At 41.8% G+C, this 15,592-nt stretch overlaps 1 protein-coding gene across 2 annotated transcripts in view; it reads left to right on the forward strand.

The window, feature by feature from the left end:
- Nucleotides 1-1,686: 1,686 nt before the first annotated feature.
- Nucleotides 1,687-15,592, forward strand: part of PLOD2 (procollagen-lysine,2-oxoglutarate 5-dioxygenase 2) — an 83,677-nt gene continuing 69,771 nt past the window's right edge. For both annotated transcript variants that reach the window (XM_054982714.1, XM_054982715.1), the window contains exon 1: nucleotides 1,687-2,176. In XM_054982714.1, coding sequence (XP_054838689.1) covers nucleotides 1,912-2,176 — 265 coding nt within the window. In that variant the 5' untranslated portion in view covers nucleotides 1,687-1,911. The remainder of the gene's footprint in view (nucleotides 2,177-15,592) is intronic.

Below are 15,592 nucleotides of genomic sequence, written 5' to 3' on the forward strand. Positions count from 1 at the left end.
TAATGTTTCCTAACACTGGGTGTTAGAGATTTACCATCTTTACCGATGATAGACCTTCATTCTATTAATCAAATTCATTTTTAAAGACATCTTTGTTCGTGGTTATATCTAACTCCATTGGCAGCAAATTCTGCCGATCTGCTTTATGGCTAGTATTGACATTTCTGCATAGGCTTTTGTTGAGTGTTAGTGTTTCTCCGGCCTTCTTTGATCTCCCAACAAAGGTACTATGGAACACTAAGACTATGAAGAATTTGTTCCATATCATTGCAAAGGGCTTGGAGATTTAACAGGAAAGCCACTGGTCAAGTTAAATGAAATTCAGTAAACCTGTGATTTTCTGACATTACTGTTTTGATAATACAGCAGCAGTAGGGAGCTTTGGATTGCATTAGAGCCACAACATGCTGCAATGTTTGTTTTTAGAACCTTTCCCACACTGTTATTTTCCTAACTGAACCCCCTCCCATTTTCACCAGGGCAGCAAACAAGAGCTTGGGGTGTGATGAGCTCCTCATTCACTACCACTGAGCATTTGTGGGTGTGTGTGGGGAGAGTCCCTACTTCTATTTTTTTAAATTAATTTTTATTAGTTTTTCACAAAAATGAAAGCAGGGAAGGGAAATAGATTTGAAGAAGGGGGGATAGGAGAGGAAAGAACGAAAATCACACTATACAATCTGCTTGTAGCAGTACTCTACACATCTACATATCATTTCATACTACAGTTCAGTCGACTGTGATAGTTGAAAACAAGTTGCATTAAAGCCTTCATATCCTTCATACATTCAAGTCCTTATATTTATTTTTAACCCAATTATAAAATAGAGTCCATGGTCCAGCAAAGTCCTCTTCTATTTGTCCTTTCAATAATGAAGTTAGTTTGTCCATTTCTGCACTTCCCATTATCTTCTTGCAAAGGTATTATTTGATGTTTCTAGTAATACGCTAATAGAATTCAAGCCGCTGTTACTTCGTGTATTATGAAGTACTTCTGGTCCTTCCTCGGTTCATTCAGATGAACCCGGGAGTCCCTACTTCTAATGTTGCACAGGGTTGCCAGCTCTCGGTTGTGAAATACCTGGAAATTTTGAGGTTGGATGCTGAGGTTTAGGAGAGAAGAGACCTAAGCAAAGTATAATGCCACCGTTCAAAGGAGCAAGTTTTCTCCAGGGGAACTGATCTCTGGCATCTGAGACAAATTGTAATTCCAGGAGATCTCCAGCCACCACCAGAAGATGAAGTTAGTAGTAGCCTAACAAAAATGTTAAAAGGCATCCCCACATAGCAAACCTAGGTATACAAAAATATATAGGAGATTTAGCAGGGCGTCTTCCTGGTAAACAAAAACAATTAGTCTGCAAAGTACTTTAGACTCTAAGTCCGTTACTCCGTAGCTATCGCATGGAACGTTGCAACCTCCATCCCGTACCGCTACAGTACCAACTAACGCCACCCCCGCCTAGAGGCGAGGGGAAGCGCTCCAATGAAAACTCAGGGTTTGGGCAACGGCTTCACTTTCCTACCGAGCATGTGCATGGGCTTTACACGCGCTCCTCCGAGAACGCCCAATGATGTTCTCGCCGCGGGCGCACGATCCAGGCTGGGCTGTGGGAAATGCGAGCAGGGGCCGGAGAAAGCCCGACTCGCTTTCCCCTCCTCCCAGGCTCCCGGGCCAATCGCGGTCATAGCGCAGCTGTTTCTGCAGAAGCGCCGCTTCGCCTGCCGCGGGTCTCCCCTCCCACGCCCGCCTTTCTTATAAAGCCCCGGAGAGCCCCGAGGATGCCCTTTGCCTGTTGCCCTTAAGAGCGGCCGCATCCGACTGTCACCCGGTCGCGTCTCGCCGAGGATTCCCCTTCCCGGATCGCTTCTGCCAGTGGATTTTTTCCTGGTTCTTTGCATTTGCACCCTATGCTCTGGCAGCCTTTCTCCCAGCACTGTCTTTCTGGAGTTAGCGGAGCGTGCCGTGCTTTGGGGAGGGGGACACCGCGGAATCGGTCGGAGCAGAACTCTTTGGCGAGAGGGAAAGGCCGGAGAACCGCTGCTTTGGCTAGGTTAGAGCCGAAGATGGCGATGAGTGTGGCTGGACCCGTCGCCCTCCTCCTCTTGGGGTTAGCTAGCTCTCTCTTGCAGCCCGTCCGCACTGCTGAGACCGAGCAATCGGCCATCCCCGCAGGTGAGACGGGAGACTGATTTACTAATCCACTTTCTCTTGGTTGTTCCCCCTCAGACCCCGTTTTAGCCCCAGCACATGTGTAATGTGGAACACGCCTGCTGTCACGATCAGAGTGCTTAACCCACATTTGGTTGGAAGGAATAGGAGAGGCATTCCAGGCGGGTTTCAAAGCCAGAAGGGCCTTTGTTCGGAGAAACGGGCCACTGTTTCCCCCTCCTTCCCCGTCCCTGTGGCAGCTATAACATGATTGGGTTGAATGATACAGAAATGAAGAACAGCTGCTGTTTGAATGACGTGATCCAACTATTGCCGCTTTTTGGCACTATTCAAGATTTAAAATCTGACCCTGCCTCTCACAGGGTTCGGTGTTCACTTACTGCTAAGTAAGTATCTGCAGGATTGCAGTACAAGCTTGGAATGAACCCCGTGTAGCTTGGGCTCACACATTCCTAGTGAGGAGGCTCGGTGGGATGGAGGCTGGTAGTAGGGCAAGTTTGATCAAACCGTTTCACTGCTAAGTAAAATCTATTCGTCCCCTTCTCTCTCTCCAGTCCGTCTCCAAAATGTGAAACAAAAGCCCAGTTGTTGTGGTTGTAGATGCTGACTGCCCCAGTTCACAAGCAGTAATGGTGTTTTATGTCTTCCATGAAGTTGCTACATGTTTCTCTGTTTCTTGACTCTCTCATTTTTTCTTGTTACGTTTGAACAGAAATGTCTCAGGAATACCCTCAGTGCTCCCATTCAGAAATTGGGCTGAAGTGTTTTCTCATGGAAGTGGGTCTTCTGAAACAAGTTTCTTTTGAGATAAAAACACAAATTTCTCTTTAAGTGTTCAAGATGTGAAATGAACATAAGGAATTCAGAATGGATCTTGGATGTTGTACACAGAACACTCTTTGTAAAGGAAAATGGGTGAAACTTGCATGGGTTACTGAATCCATGACTTTTACTATAGTACTTTTACTGCAGTACTTTTACTGTAGTTCAGATACACAGACAGGGAATCGTGTAAGTGTGACAGAATATCACATGTGATAGGCTTCACACCTTTTTCTTCACCCAGGGGCCCTGATGTAGGGAAATCTTAAATTGTTAAGTTCTTAGTGAGTGAGGGAAGAGTTTTACCATGATATTGAAGGTTTTTAAAAAGGTAATTGCTATATATTTTGCATTTGAGAGGGCTAGTGCTGGAAGTGTAAGTTTTGAGTTGAGGGAGGTAACTTTTTTCTTCTTAATTTTTTTCTATTTAATCCTACTTCTCTGGCATCTCTCTCTGGCCCTTCTATACTGATAATTTGATCATGCTGTTTGATAGAGCAGGCTTGATGTATGGGAGAATGGAAGATTCCATGTAATATCAGCTCATAGACAGCAAGAATAGCTCTTTTTGCTATCCCCCCTGCCAGCCATTTCCGTAACAGGATGAATTGAATAGTTCTTTCCTTCCAAGTCTTGTTCGTATTCAGCTCCTTGGATCTTGTAATGATCTTGTTCCAAAGAGCTGGAGAGTAGTAAGAAATTCAATCCTCGATGTATAAAACAGAAGAAAGAAGACAAGCACAAAACCTGTTTAGAGCGAAGTGTCCAGCATGTGTTCTAGTGCTATTATTCCAAAAAGCCGTTTGGTTTAAAAGGTGCAGCATGCTGCTCACAGTCTGCTCCGTAGCTGAATCATCATGAATCGAAGCAGGCTTTCAGTTCTGTTTCCTGGCCTTACTTGGATTTGTATTGGAAAGACTATCCTAAATCTATGGTATACTTTAATTAGTCCCTTGATTCACACCTTTGTGGCCATAAATGACTTATTTTTAAAAATGTGCTTTGTTTTGCTATGTAGGACCGTATGGTATGCCATGTAGGTTTAGGGTATTAATATTTCGTTGAATGCTAAGTAACTTTCATGCTCATGGATGACTTGCACCAGTGCTGGTATAGACAATAGTTAGTGTCACACTAGAGCAGCAGAGACCCAAGTTCAAATGCCTACTAATCCATGAAGCTCGTGAATAACTTTTGCCAGCCATCCTCTGTCAGTTTAATCTACCTCACAGGGATGTTGTAAGAATAAAATGGAGAATGTAAGGACTACATGTGATTTCCTAAGCTACTTGGATGAAGTGTATCTGAAGAAGTGAGCTATGGCTCATGAAAGAGCTCACAAAACTCTTATAGGTGCTACTAGATTCTTGCTCTTTTCTACTGGATGATGTGATAAAAAATGGAAAATATAATAATAATGAAGCAATATAATTATAAAGGTTACACATTTCTGTTGAAGAGATTTTTAGCCTTTAAAAGCTCATGCAATGGTGATTTCCTTTCTGGTGGTAGATAAAAGTTCTCGTTGTTTTAAGGTCTTTAATAGAATAATCCTAAACAGGTCTCCTCAACATCCTACTCAGGTCTATTCAGTGGGTCTTTCTTCTAGGAAAGTGTTCATAGGATTGCACTGTAAGTTATGAAGACATTATTAATTACGCTGGAAATTAAGGGCGCTTTTCTGTATAGTTGTGCAACCATTGCAGGGTACCCAACATCAAATTACAGTTTGTAATGGCTGATAAAATAAGATCTTCGCTACTGTAAGCTTGCTGTGTATAATATAATGCAATGGGGTAACTGTGACAGGCACCTAGTAATTAGTACCCAATTTTAAAAAGGGGCATTGCATGTATAATTTGATATATGTGACCACATTATAACCACCTCACACACACATTGTATCAGTTCTTCAAAAATCCAAAAATAGCAGTAGCATAATACTTTTTAAAAAATTACAGTGAATTAAAACTTTTGAAAACAGATACTGCATTACTGTCACTTCCTTTGCTAATAGATCAGCGTTACTACTTACAATATTTTTCAAATTAAATCTGACTGTTAGTAAAAAAAATCATAGGGCCAACTCATACAATTCCTTCAGCAGATCGACAATACATGGAGTACAGTAGTGAATCTTGAGCTTGGGAGAAGCTCCCACCATTATGCATGCAGATACATGCTCACAAGCCTCTGGAACATCACAGCGGCTTGTGTGCATATATCTGGATGCACAACGGTGCACTGGCTGGAAGCCTGTGAGGTCTTGAAAACTTATGTGGCAAGGACAAGAAATAAGAGGTCTAGAAATCTCTACACACATCCGCACCCAATTTTCCTCCTTCAAGATTCCATAAGCATTAAAAGGTTTGAGCAGGCCCATCTCCCCCCCACCACAGCCCTGTTCATCTGTTGCTCTCAAGATTTCGTGCCTTCTGACACATGCTCTCTCCTCAGCAAGCCATTTGTGGTGTGTGTGGTTCATTTAGTTAATGTATAATGTCGTATTTTTCAGCATAACTGGAAGGGTGTGTGTGGATCCCACTGACAATTTCTGCTGATAGAAGGGTGGGTGATCACTGTTTTCCCCACTTGTGATAGACCTCCAGCTCACCTCTCACGCTGTTTTGAGGTCCCCTACCCTACAGGAGTGGCATTTCAGGGAGAACTTCGGGATGCAGATGGAGGGGGAGACAGAAAATCATTCTCTGCAGGTAGAAATCCTTTCACCTCTAAAGATTTTGGCAGAATCCAAGCCCAGGAAGCATCCCATATAAACACCTATGTTGTTAGTTGATGGTCTGGTTTCGTTGCTTTTAAGATTAGCACAAGCCACCCACTTTACAATTAGATGTCTGATGTATACATCTTGCATCATAATCTGTCCCCTTCCCATTTAGGAAACGGATTGTAAGGATGCATACATGCACTGAAATGTTTCTGCGTATGTTGAGCTTGAGTCTCATTGTATACGTTTTGCAGTCTGAATGTTCATGGTACATTAGAAACCTCTGGCTTCTTTGGTGAAAGGGTCTTTGTAGGAGATGTTGAGACCATTTTCTTTCTGATGCTTGGAGGCCTCTGCCGGTCAGAGTAAAAAGTATGAGCTACCACTAGATGGGCCAAAGGTCTGACTCAGTGTAAGGCAGTTTTAAACCATGTATTCTCTAGACCCCCATCTACTTCATATGAATTATCATCATGTTAATAATAGTACATGAGCAAATGATGTGATTCATGTAAAATTCTGTGTACAGCTCTGTTGAATAATAGGTATTCCTCAAATCCAAATGAAAATGCAGTGATCTATTACTTTGTGGGGGGTGGGCGGAATGTTAATGAAATAAGAAACTGTGTGTTATGCAGGTCTTTCTTTCTTTCTTTCTTTCTTTCTTTCTTTCTTTCTTTCTTTCTTTCTTTCTTTCTTTCTTTCTTTCTTTCTTTCTTTCTTTCTTTCTTTCTTTCTTTCTTTCTTTCTTTCTTTCTTTCTTTCTTTCTTTCTTTCTTTCTTTCTTGGATTTTGGTTAATATAAACATGAGGAAAAATCTTCACTGTTGTACAGCAGACTCTGCTGATTTGCAAATTTCTTTCATGTGCAGGTCCTAAACGTACTGGCTTTGTTCACAGTAGACTTCAGCTTTAATCCTTGACAAGTTGTTGGTGTAGGTTTGCACACATTGCATTACCATCTTTTCCAAAATCTAAAGGAATTGTTTTTGGTGTAACTCTGTTGCTGCTTAGCTTGTTTTCTATGTCCCAAATGAGGCTATTAAAATACATTCAGAGTACCTGTGAACGGTTTTTGTTACCGTTATTATGGCATTCTGGAGCAGATATGAAGAAAGCTGGTTACCAAAACTTCACTTGTAGTTTATGAATTTGAATTCTGTCTCCTGATGCACAACTGAACGGAACATGTGCGTAAATACAGATTGAAGTAAACCCCAAATTTACCAGGGCCCAGATGCAGGTATAATACTGACTTCTGCAAAAATGAATCGTGATCGTTGAATACTTCTTGCACCTGGTGATTGAGCTTGAACAGCGTGTGTTTGGTTGAGAACCAATAGCAAGCTTGAAATGCATTGGCAAAGAGTGAATAATTTACAACAATTCCTGTCTGTCTTTAGTTTATTTATTTATCTCATTTATATCTTCATTTATATTTATCCTCGTTTATATCTCCCTAATGAGGACCCAAAGCAGCTTACATCATTCTCTTCTGCTTTTTATCATTGCAATAACCTTATGAGCTAGATTTGGCTGGGAGGGTGTGATTGCCCCAAGGTTACCCAGTGAGTTTCCACAGCAGTGTGGTGATTTGAACGTGGTTCTCCCTGGTGTGACACTCTGACAGCTGTACCACTCTGGCTTTCATTAATTAAAGATCCCATTGAGATGGAATCTAACAAAACTAATGCTTGGAAGTGGACAAAATTGCTCATGAAGCTACCCAGAAGCCGGGAAAATGTGGTTCTAAAGTTTCCTTTATAACTTTCATGTGTGTTTCTGGCATGGTACAAGTTGTGGATAATGATGAAGCCACAACTGTATATATGATTTTTTAATACTTTGTTAATGTATACTTCTTGACATTTAACATGACCGGCATTCAATGGAATTTGAAAAGATGCTGTGGTTTCTGTCTCTGCAGTTTTTCCCCTTAAATGGTAAAATGTCAGTCATCTGTGCTGCATTTCTTTGTGAAAATAGCAGTTACTCACAAAAGGGGCAACATGACCCGCAAGCCAGTTTAGCAGAAGTGTTTGATCTAGAACTCTTGTTGTGTTCAGCAGGCGTAAAGTAGTAGCTCTTAACTCAGCTGCTGCAGTGGTTCTTTTGCCTGAAAAGCATAGCTGCTACTAACTCAATGTTGGCTTCCCAATCCCATGTATTTGAGATCATTCTAAGTTCTCCAGATAGAGCTATAGCAAGAATGCATTTGCAATTTTGTTGTCCTTTAGAAATGAAAGTTGGTTGGTTTGGGCAATTACTGAATTCTCAGCTGGGCTTTGACCCACCTTAATACATGTGACAATGCTGTCTCCTTTGAACTTTTGATTAATGTAGCTTGTTGAAAACAGTACAGAAGAATGCATCACATTGTTTGAATCAGTGTTGATGATGGACACTCCCTATCGAAGGCTTCTTCAGTCTTCCATTTGCAGCTACTTCTGTGTAAAGCGGAGGAGAACTACTGCTGTCTGATCTATGCCTTGCCTTACCCTGTGCTATGCATGCGTATGAAATTGAAACAGATTTGCTGTCCCTCCATATCTAGTGATGGAGGAGCTGTTTCCACACAATATAATGTCATGCTGCAGGAGCACATGTGCAAGTCACATGACTATATAGGTAAAGCTGACTTTGCATGTTTGTCCCCACCCACACAGCTGTGAGCCAAGCTACAAGTGACGAATTACACTTGCCTGGTGAGTGAACAGACTCACGTGTATTCCTCCCTGTTCACTTGCCCTCCCCTTGCGCTCCACTTGATCAAGTAGTGTGACATGAAAGTGGCTCCCATGGTACTGTAGAGCGTGTGAAAGTGCTTTCTTGTCCTGGATTTTAAAGCAATAAAGTAAAAGTACCATTTTTTCCTCTCCCTTCTGGTAACTGGAGCATATTGGAATCACATTTCAGCTTTCTGAATGTAATGTGTACTGAGTTTCTGTTTCTGCCTGCTGTAGAAAAGAGAACCTTAATACCATATTTGTGAGACGCTGACCTGAGATGCATTGTACTTTACAAAGCATGATAGATGTTGTGGAGGTATGTATTGTGGCAATATAATAATGTGTAGCCTGAGATCCTTCACAGTATTTCTCACTTGTAAACTTTACAGTATGTCCCTCTCAGGCCCAGTAAATACTTCTGAAGTACCGTAGCATGGTTTGATGAGATAGTAACAATTTTAATATATGTTGTGCTATGATAAAATGAAGTGGATGAAATAAGAGTTTAATGAAAAGATGGAGTACTACAGAAAAGCTGGATAAGGCCCTGGTTCAATGGTCAATAAACTGGGTGCTAAAAGAGAAATTTAAAATGTTCTGGGAATCTCGTTTTTGACTGTTGCTGTTTATACAGCTGGCCTTGTTTAAAAAAATTGCTTAAGGGCAAGACGCTTTCTCTACCAATAAACCTAGTAAGCTTTTTTATCACTTTGTAAAACTGATGGCAGTTGCTCAGCATTTGCTGCATAGTTATATTGATCATTTTCAAAACATCAAAACTTTAAGGAAGGAGCATCTACATATGTTGCAAGAAATGCAATATAGTACATAGAGAAATATTTTTCTTTAGTATGTAGTTGCAACTGATCCCACTCTAAACATTACCATGGGACAAAGTTGTCAGAATAAGCTGAGAAGTGGCTTTAAATAATGAGAGATGATCTTATAATCAACAGTGATAATACTAAGAATGTACTAACATTTCTGTTATACAAAAATAGGTTTGGTTTGTATACAGTTAAAGTTAGTCTTCTGCAATCCTATGTACATTGTGCAGTCAGATATTTGTAACCATAAAAGGCATCTAATTTACTCAGCTTTGGACTGGCAAGGCTATAATCTTCTTTTGTTTATTGAGGTTCATTTTTCTTGGTTTGTTGGCTTTTTTGGTTGCTCTCAGGGTTGCCCATTTTCCACCTTTTTAAATGTTAGTGATTTGGGGTAATGTCGTATTTTTTTCATTGCTTCGGTTGAGATACGGAAGCTCCCAATGAACTAATTGCAATGTGACATGAGTAGAAGGTGGCATGAACCAAAATACGAACTGAAGTTCATCACGAACCAGGCTGGTTCATGGTTTGCGAACCAGCAGTTCATGAGAGCTCAGTTCTTACGAACTGTGATGAATTTTAGCCAGGTTCGTTTGGTTCATATTTCAGATCATCACTGCAGACAGCCTGGCACCAATCAATCAGTTTCCTAGGCAATGGGGGGAGGGAATGGGCTCTCTGCAGACCTACTGACCAGGAAGTGACGTTTTCATGAACCGAACGAACCGGTTCACAAACCGGGGCAAGTTTGTGAAAGTTTGTGGTTCATGAAATGTGATGAACTGCACAGTTCGGAATTTTCCTGGTTTGTGCCTATCTCTAGACATGAGTTTACCATAATTAAAAAATGTTTCTGTTTCTTCATAACACAATTTGTGGGGTGGCTGTGAATCTTAATTTGGAAGGACTACTTATACTTTTATTTACTAAGCTTGTAAAAGCCACTGCAGAAAACCTGGTGTCCTTTTTGTGTCGTCTTACGCTATGCACAGAAGATGACTGTGGGCTCCTTGTTCAATGATCTATAAAGTCAGACTCTGTTATCCAATTCACTTGAAACTTGGGGGGTCTTTAGAAGAGAGGGTGGACTAGGTTCCATAAAATTTTGATACCATTTGATGAAAAAAAAACTTCAGCTCAGGAAAATCTGCCAGGGAAAACAATGGACAGCCATCTGATCCGATCAGTGAAAACGGAAATGGAACCTAATGAGTTTTCACAATACAATATTTCCAAGAATGTTTAAAACTGATACACCTTCCCTTCTTAATAATAATGTGGAACTGAAACTATTTCCCCATTGCACTTCCCTAGTACATTTACATAGAGCAGTGGTACATATTCCACAGCTTGCAGAGGGCCACATTTGCAGTTACCATCAACCAAAAGAGCCACATTTACTTCCAATTATGACATGTAGTCTGAATCTCAGGGAGACTCATAGCTTTCCCAGTCTTTTGGTGTCAGGTATTTCAAAGTGGGAACTACTCGTCAACCACAAGCCTCATGGGGCAAAGGTCTAACCCATTTAACTGCTTCAGGTTAGAATCCATGTTGTGGAACATTGCTCAGAAATACCACAAATGGCATGTCAGAGATAACTGACATAGAGGTAAGCCTCACTGATAGGCTTACAATTTGTCCACTTTGGGTGGGCAACCTCCTGGTCATTTGGCCCCCTCATCTGCACTTACTTTTTAACTAGTGGGAGAAATGACTTTCTGTGATGCCCAGAAGTAATGTGAAATCATCAATTCTCTGATGTGTCATGTGATATCCCCCCTCTTGCCCTGCTACCAAAGCACTCAGGGCTGTCAGGTGAAGACCTGGTAACCACCTGTAGAACATAGCGGGCTTTACTTCTGAGAAAACAGGCCTAGGCTTACAATCTAGGTTCCATTGAAAGTGATGGTTCTTCAGTTAGTCACAACTAGACATGGGCATGAATGGAAAAAACCCCATGAACACCCTGTTCGACGTTCGGTGCCAGCCACGAACAACGAACATGGATGAACGTGAACTGTTCCCAGACATGTTCGTTGTTCGTGTGGGCCAGAACCACCCCCACCCCAACCCCCCACTTAGCCCCCCTCCCCTCAAACCCACTTACCTGGCCCTTTAAAGATCCCTTTAAACTATCAGCTGGCAGGCGGCAGGGGGGAATCCCCCCTGCCGACTGCCAGCTGATAGTTTAAAGGCCCAGGAGAGCAGTCGTACAGCCAGCCTGCCTGCCCAGTGCAAGAGAGGTGAGGAGATTCTCCCCATCCCTCTTGCACCCAGGAGAATCTTCCCAATGTCCAAACCCACCAAATTTGCAGGGGATATAGTCTTCACTGTCCTCTGAAGACCCTCTCCCCAGTTTCAGAGAGATTGCACCCCGAGAAAGGCATGATCCGTGGCTCTCCCCCTTTAGTCCTCACTGTCCTCTGAAGACCTCCCGCCCCAGTTTCAGAGAGATTGAACCATGAGAAAGTCATGATCCATGGCTCTCCCCCTTTAGTCCTCGCTGTCCTCTGAAGCCCCCCCCCCCAGTTTCAGAGAGATTGCACCCCAGGAAAGGCATGATCCATGTGTCTCCCGCCCTTTGTTGTCATTTTCTGTTCACAGTTGCAAAAACAGAACTGCCTGTTGGAAGGCAGCTACTTTGAGGGGTTACAAACTGACCTTCCCAATGTCCAATACCCACAAAATTTGCAGGGAATATAGTCCATGTAGTAGTAGTAGTAGTAGTAGTTTATTTTTTACAGTCAGTGACCAGCAATGTCATGTTGCCTTGCAATATTTAATATCCTCTGTTTTACTATATCCTTAGCTTTTTCATAACCCATAGAGCACAGGTATTGTTTAGAAAGACCGTGTAGAAGTAACGTCTTATCCAGCGCCCTAAGCCATGGGGGAGGGGGGCGGCAAAAGGATCCAATATTATTAGACTTGTCAGTTAGTCCATGTTGTCATTTTCTGTTTACAGTGGCAAAAATGGGACTCTCTGGTGGAAGCTACTTTGAGGGGTTACAAATTGACCTTCCCAATGTCCAACACACACCAAATTTGCAGGGTGCATAGTCCTCACTGTCCTACGGGGACCCCCCAAGTTTCAGAGAGATTGCACCCTGAGAAAGGCATGATCCATGTGTCACCCCCCCTTGCTGTTATTTTCTGTTCACAGTGGCAAAAACGGAAGTGCCTGTTGGAAGGAAGCTACTTTGAGGGGTTACAAACTGCCCTCCCCGATGTCCCATACCCATCAAATTTGCAGGGGACATAGTCCTCACTGTCCTCCAAAGGAACCCCCCCCCAAGTTTCAGAGAGATTGCACCCTGAGAAACGCATAATACATGGGTCCTTCCCTTTGTTGTCATTTTCTCTTCACAGTGGCAAAAACGTGACTCTCTGCTGGAAGTACTTTGAAGGGTTAAAGCCAGAAGGCTAGCCAGAAGGAGTTCAGACAGAGTTCAGTCCCTTCCTCCAGTTGCCAATGGGATTGACTGCAGCAGGCTCCAGACTGTCTGGCTTGCCAAACGGCTGCCGAAGGCAACGAACAAGGCTTTTAATGACCACCTGTTCGTTTAGGGTGGGTCTCACGAACAGCTTGCTCACGAACAGCAGGTTGGGTTGTTCGTGGGTTTTTTCTGTTCGTAATGCTGTTCTTGCCCATGTCTAGTCAAAACTAGCCTTCCAGTAGTTTTTGATAGGACAATAATGACTGACATGAGCTGAATCAGAACTTTTTGATCCATGATGCAAGGGTAAAATACTTGGACAGGTCAGTCTGCTGTGCAAGCTGTGTGCCCTATATTCCCACAGCTGTATTCTAAGCACAGGACACAGACCTCTCTTTGATTTTCAATTTGCAACCGAATCTTACCCATCTTTAAGTTAGAACATACCCTGTACTGTGTTAGGATCTCTTACTCTGGGATCTTTAAGTCACTTCAGAAGGAGGTGTGGAACTGAAAGTCTCTGATCCCTCTTGGTCATACAAACTTTGTATGGTAATGGAATGATCTCGCTAGCATTGGGCAGATTCTTAAAGGAACTTTCTGTAATCTCTATACTCCCCTCTTTTTTAAAATAAACTCAATGGAGCACACAAGCATTTTTTATCTTGTGAGCGTTCCACTGAAATATTAGGCTTTATCTTTGGCTGTTTAATATTTACATGTAGGAACCCACAAAGAATGTGCAAGAGCAGCAGCCACCCCATTCCCTTCCCTTTTGCTTCCTCCCTCTGGGGCATTGAGCTGGTGCTGTGGCTCAAGTGGTGGCTCCTCCTCCTCCAATGTTTGCCACTCGTGGTAGGGAGGGTGGATGCTGCCAGACCAGTAGAGGAGCATTGTGTGCTCAAGTGCAGACAACTCTCCTTCATTGGGAGGGGGGAGTTTAAACCCTCCCTTCATTTAAAAAAAGTTTTCAAAGTTTGCAGAAAAATCTTCCTGTCTAAATTTCCACAATCTGCAAATTTAAGTATCCACAGATTGGAGCCGCTTGTCTTTTAGTAATACAAAAGTATAGGCAGCCCAGAATTTGGACATAGACTATATGATTTGTATGTAGAAGGTCCTGGAATCGGTTTCTGGCATAGTCACTGAAAAGGATCACAGTTAGCAGAGCTCTGTCTGAATTTAGGAAATAGTCACAGTAAAGACTAATCATCTGACTCGAGCTGGCATAAGGCAGCCTTTATATGTTCTTGTGTTATGTTATTTTTTGTGACTGTATAAATGGAAGCACAAAAGGTTATGGAAACACACATTTGGCTATTGCTTATATGGATTACTGTACTCTGTACAGTGGTCATGATGCAATTTATGTGGGACGTAAAATTGCCAGCATGTCAGTAATTGCAGTGTTCAGAATACTGTAGCTTATTTTTTTTTAACAGCACCACTAGTTCAGTGCACTTAAGTGGGAAAGTAAAGAGTTGGCTTAATTTTGGCAAAGCATTGAGTATCAGCTGCATGAAATATTTGTCCATAATGATTTACACAATTTATTTTTCACTAAACGTAACTTACACTGAGTTTGATAATGATTACTTTGCTCATTTTTACAAGTTATGCTTTGGTTTGGTCTAATACCAATACAAAATCCTTTTACACCATAGAGTTGAGGGGCTAGTGCTGGGAGTGTCACCTAATGTGATGGTATCACTTCCAAGTCATGCTGGAACTGAAATCAGAGGAACATTGATGCCCTCACATTTCCCCTGGCATTCCTTCCCCCCACCGCCCAGCTCCCTATAGTCACTGCAGCCTTCCCTTTCTTTTGTATTACACTTCATGCAGTCAGCTGGTTGAGGATCTAGTATGCATAATGGAGGAGCTGGTGAATGTATGATTTTCTTTATCATGTATGTGTAGGTCCCAACATATAACATCATGACGTGTCTGAGAAGAGGTTGCATATTTATTTTGTTTATTTATTTACGTCCTTTGTAGTCTACTTTTCTTACTGAGATTCAAGGCAGATTACACAGCATGAGTCAGTACAATAAATATCAAAAATATTTCAATATACATGTAATTTTGCAAGATTTAAAGAAAGAAAGAAAGAAAAGAAAGATTGAAAGATTTAACAATGTTGGAACAGAGCATAGGCAAATTCCATGACTGATATATTAAACAACATAGGAACTACCCAGTAGGATCATACTTATAGCTATAGTAGTGAAATCTATGGTCCCTCGCTGTTTACAGCAATAGCATATGAATGGTTACAGTGTCTGTAGCGTGTTACCTGGCATTTAGTATTAGGTCATGTCATTTTGGGGGTTGAAAATTAATTTTCACAAATGTCTTAATGAGAGGGTTTAAAAATATGTTTTTTGATGTCAAGAATTCAAATCTGCAATTATTTTTTTTGACTGGACAACATTTAGCTTGGTAAATCTACGTTTGATTAAAATGCACATGCACTGCTCTCAGAAAAATGAAATGAAATCATACCCTCAAGTCATATCTGACTTACGGTGACCCCTGGTGGGGTTTTCAAGGCAAGAGACTAACAGAGGTGGTTTGCCATTGCCTGCCTCTGCAACCCTGGTTTTCATTGGAGGTCTCCCATCCAATTACTAACCAAGACCAACCCCACTTAGCTTCTGAGATCTGATAAGATTAGGTTCTCCTGGGCTATTCAGGCCACAGTGCTCTCAGAAAACAATATATAATAATTTTAGCTTCTGGAAAAGCCAGGTAACGCTATCAATTTTTTTTCACTGCATAAAACCTACCCTATTACACATAAAACATATCCTTGTTGTAATCATAAAGCATCATGAGAAAGTAATGACATCAGTTAAAAAATATTCAAA

This window comes from Eublepharis macularius, chromosome 6 (genome assembly GCF_028583425.1).
Source record: "Eublepharis macularius isolate TG4126 chromosome 6, MPM_Emac_v1.0, whole genome shotgun sequence".
Classification (NCBI taxonomy): domain Eukaryota; kingdom Metazoa; phylum Chordata; class Lepidosauria; order Squamata; family Eublepharidae; genus Eublepharis; species Eublepharis macularius.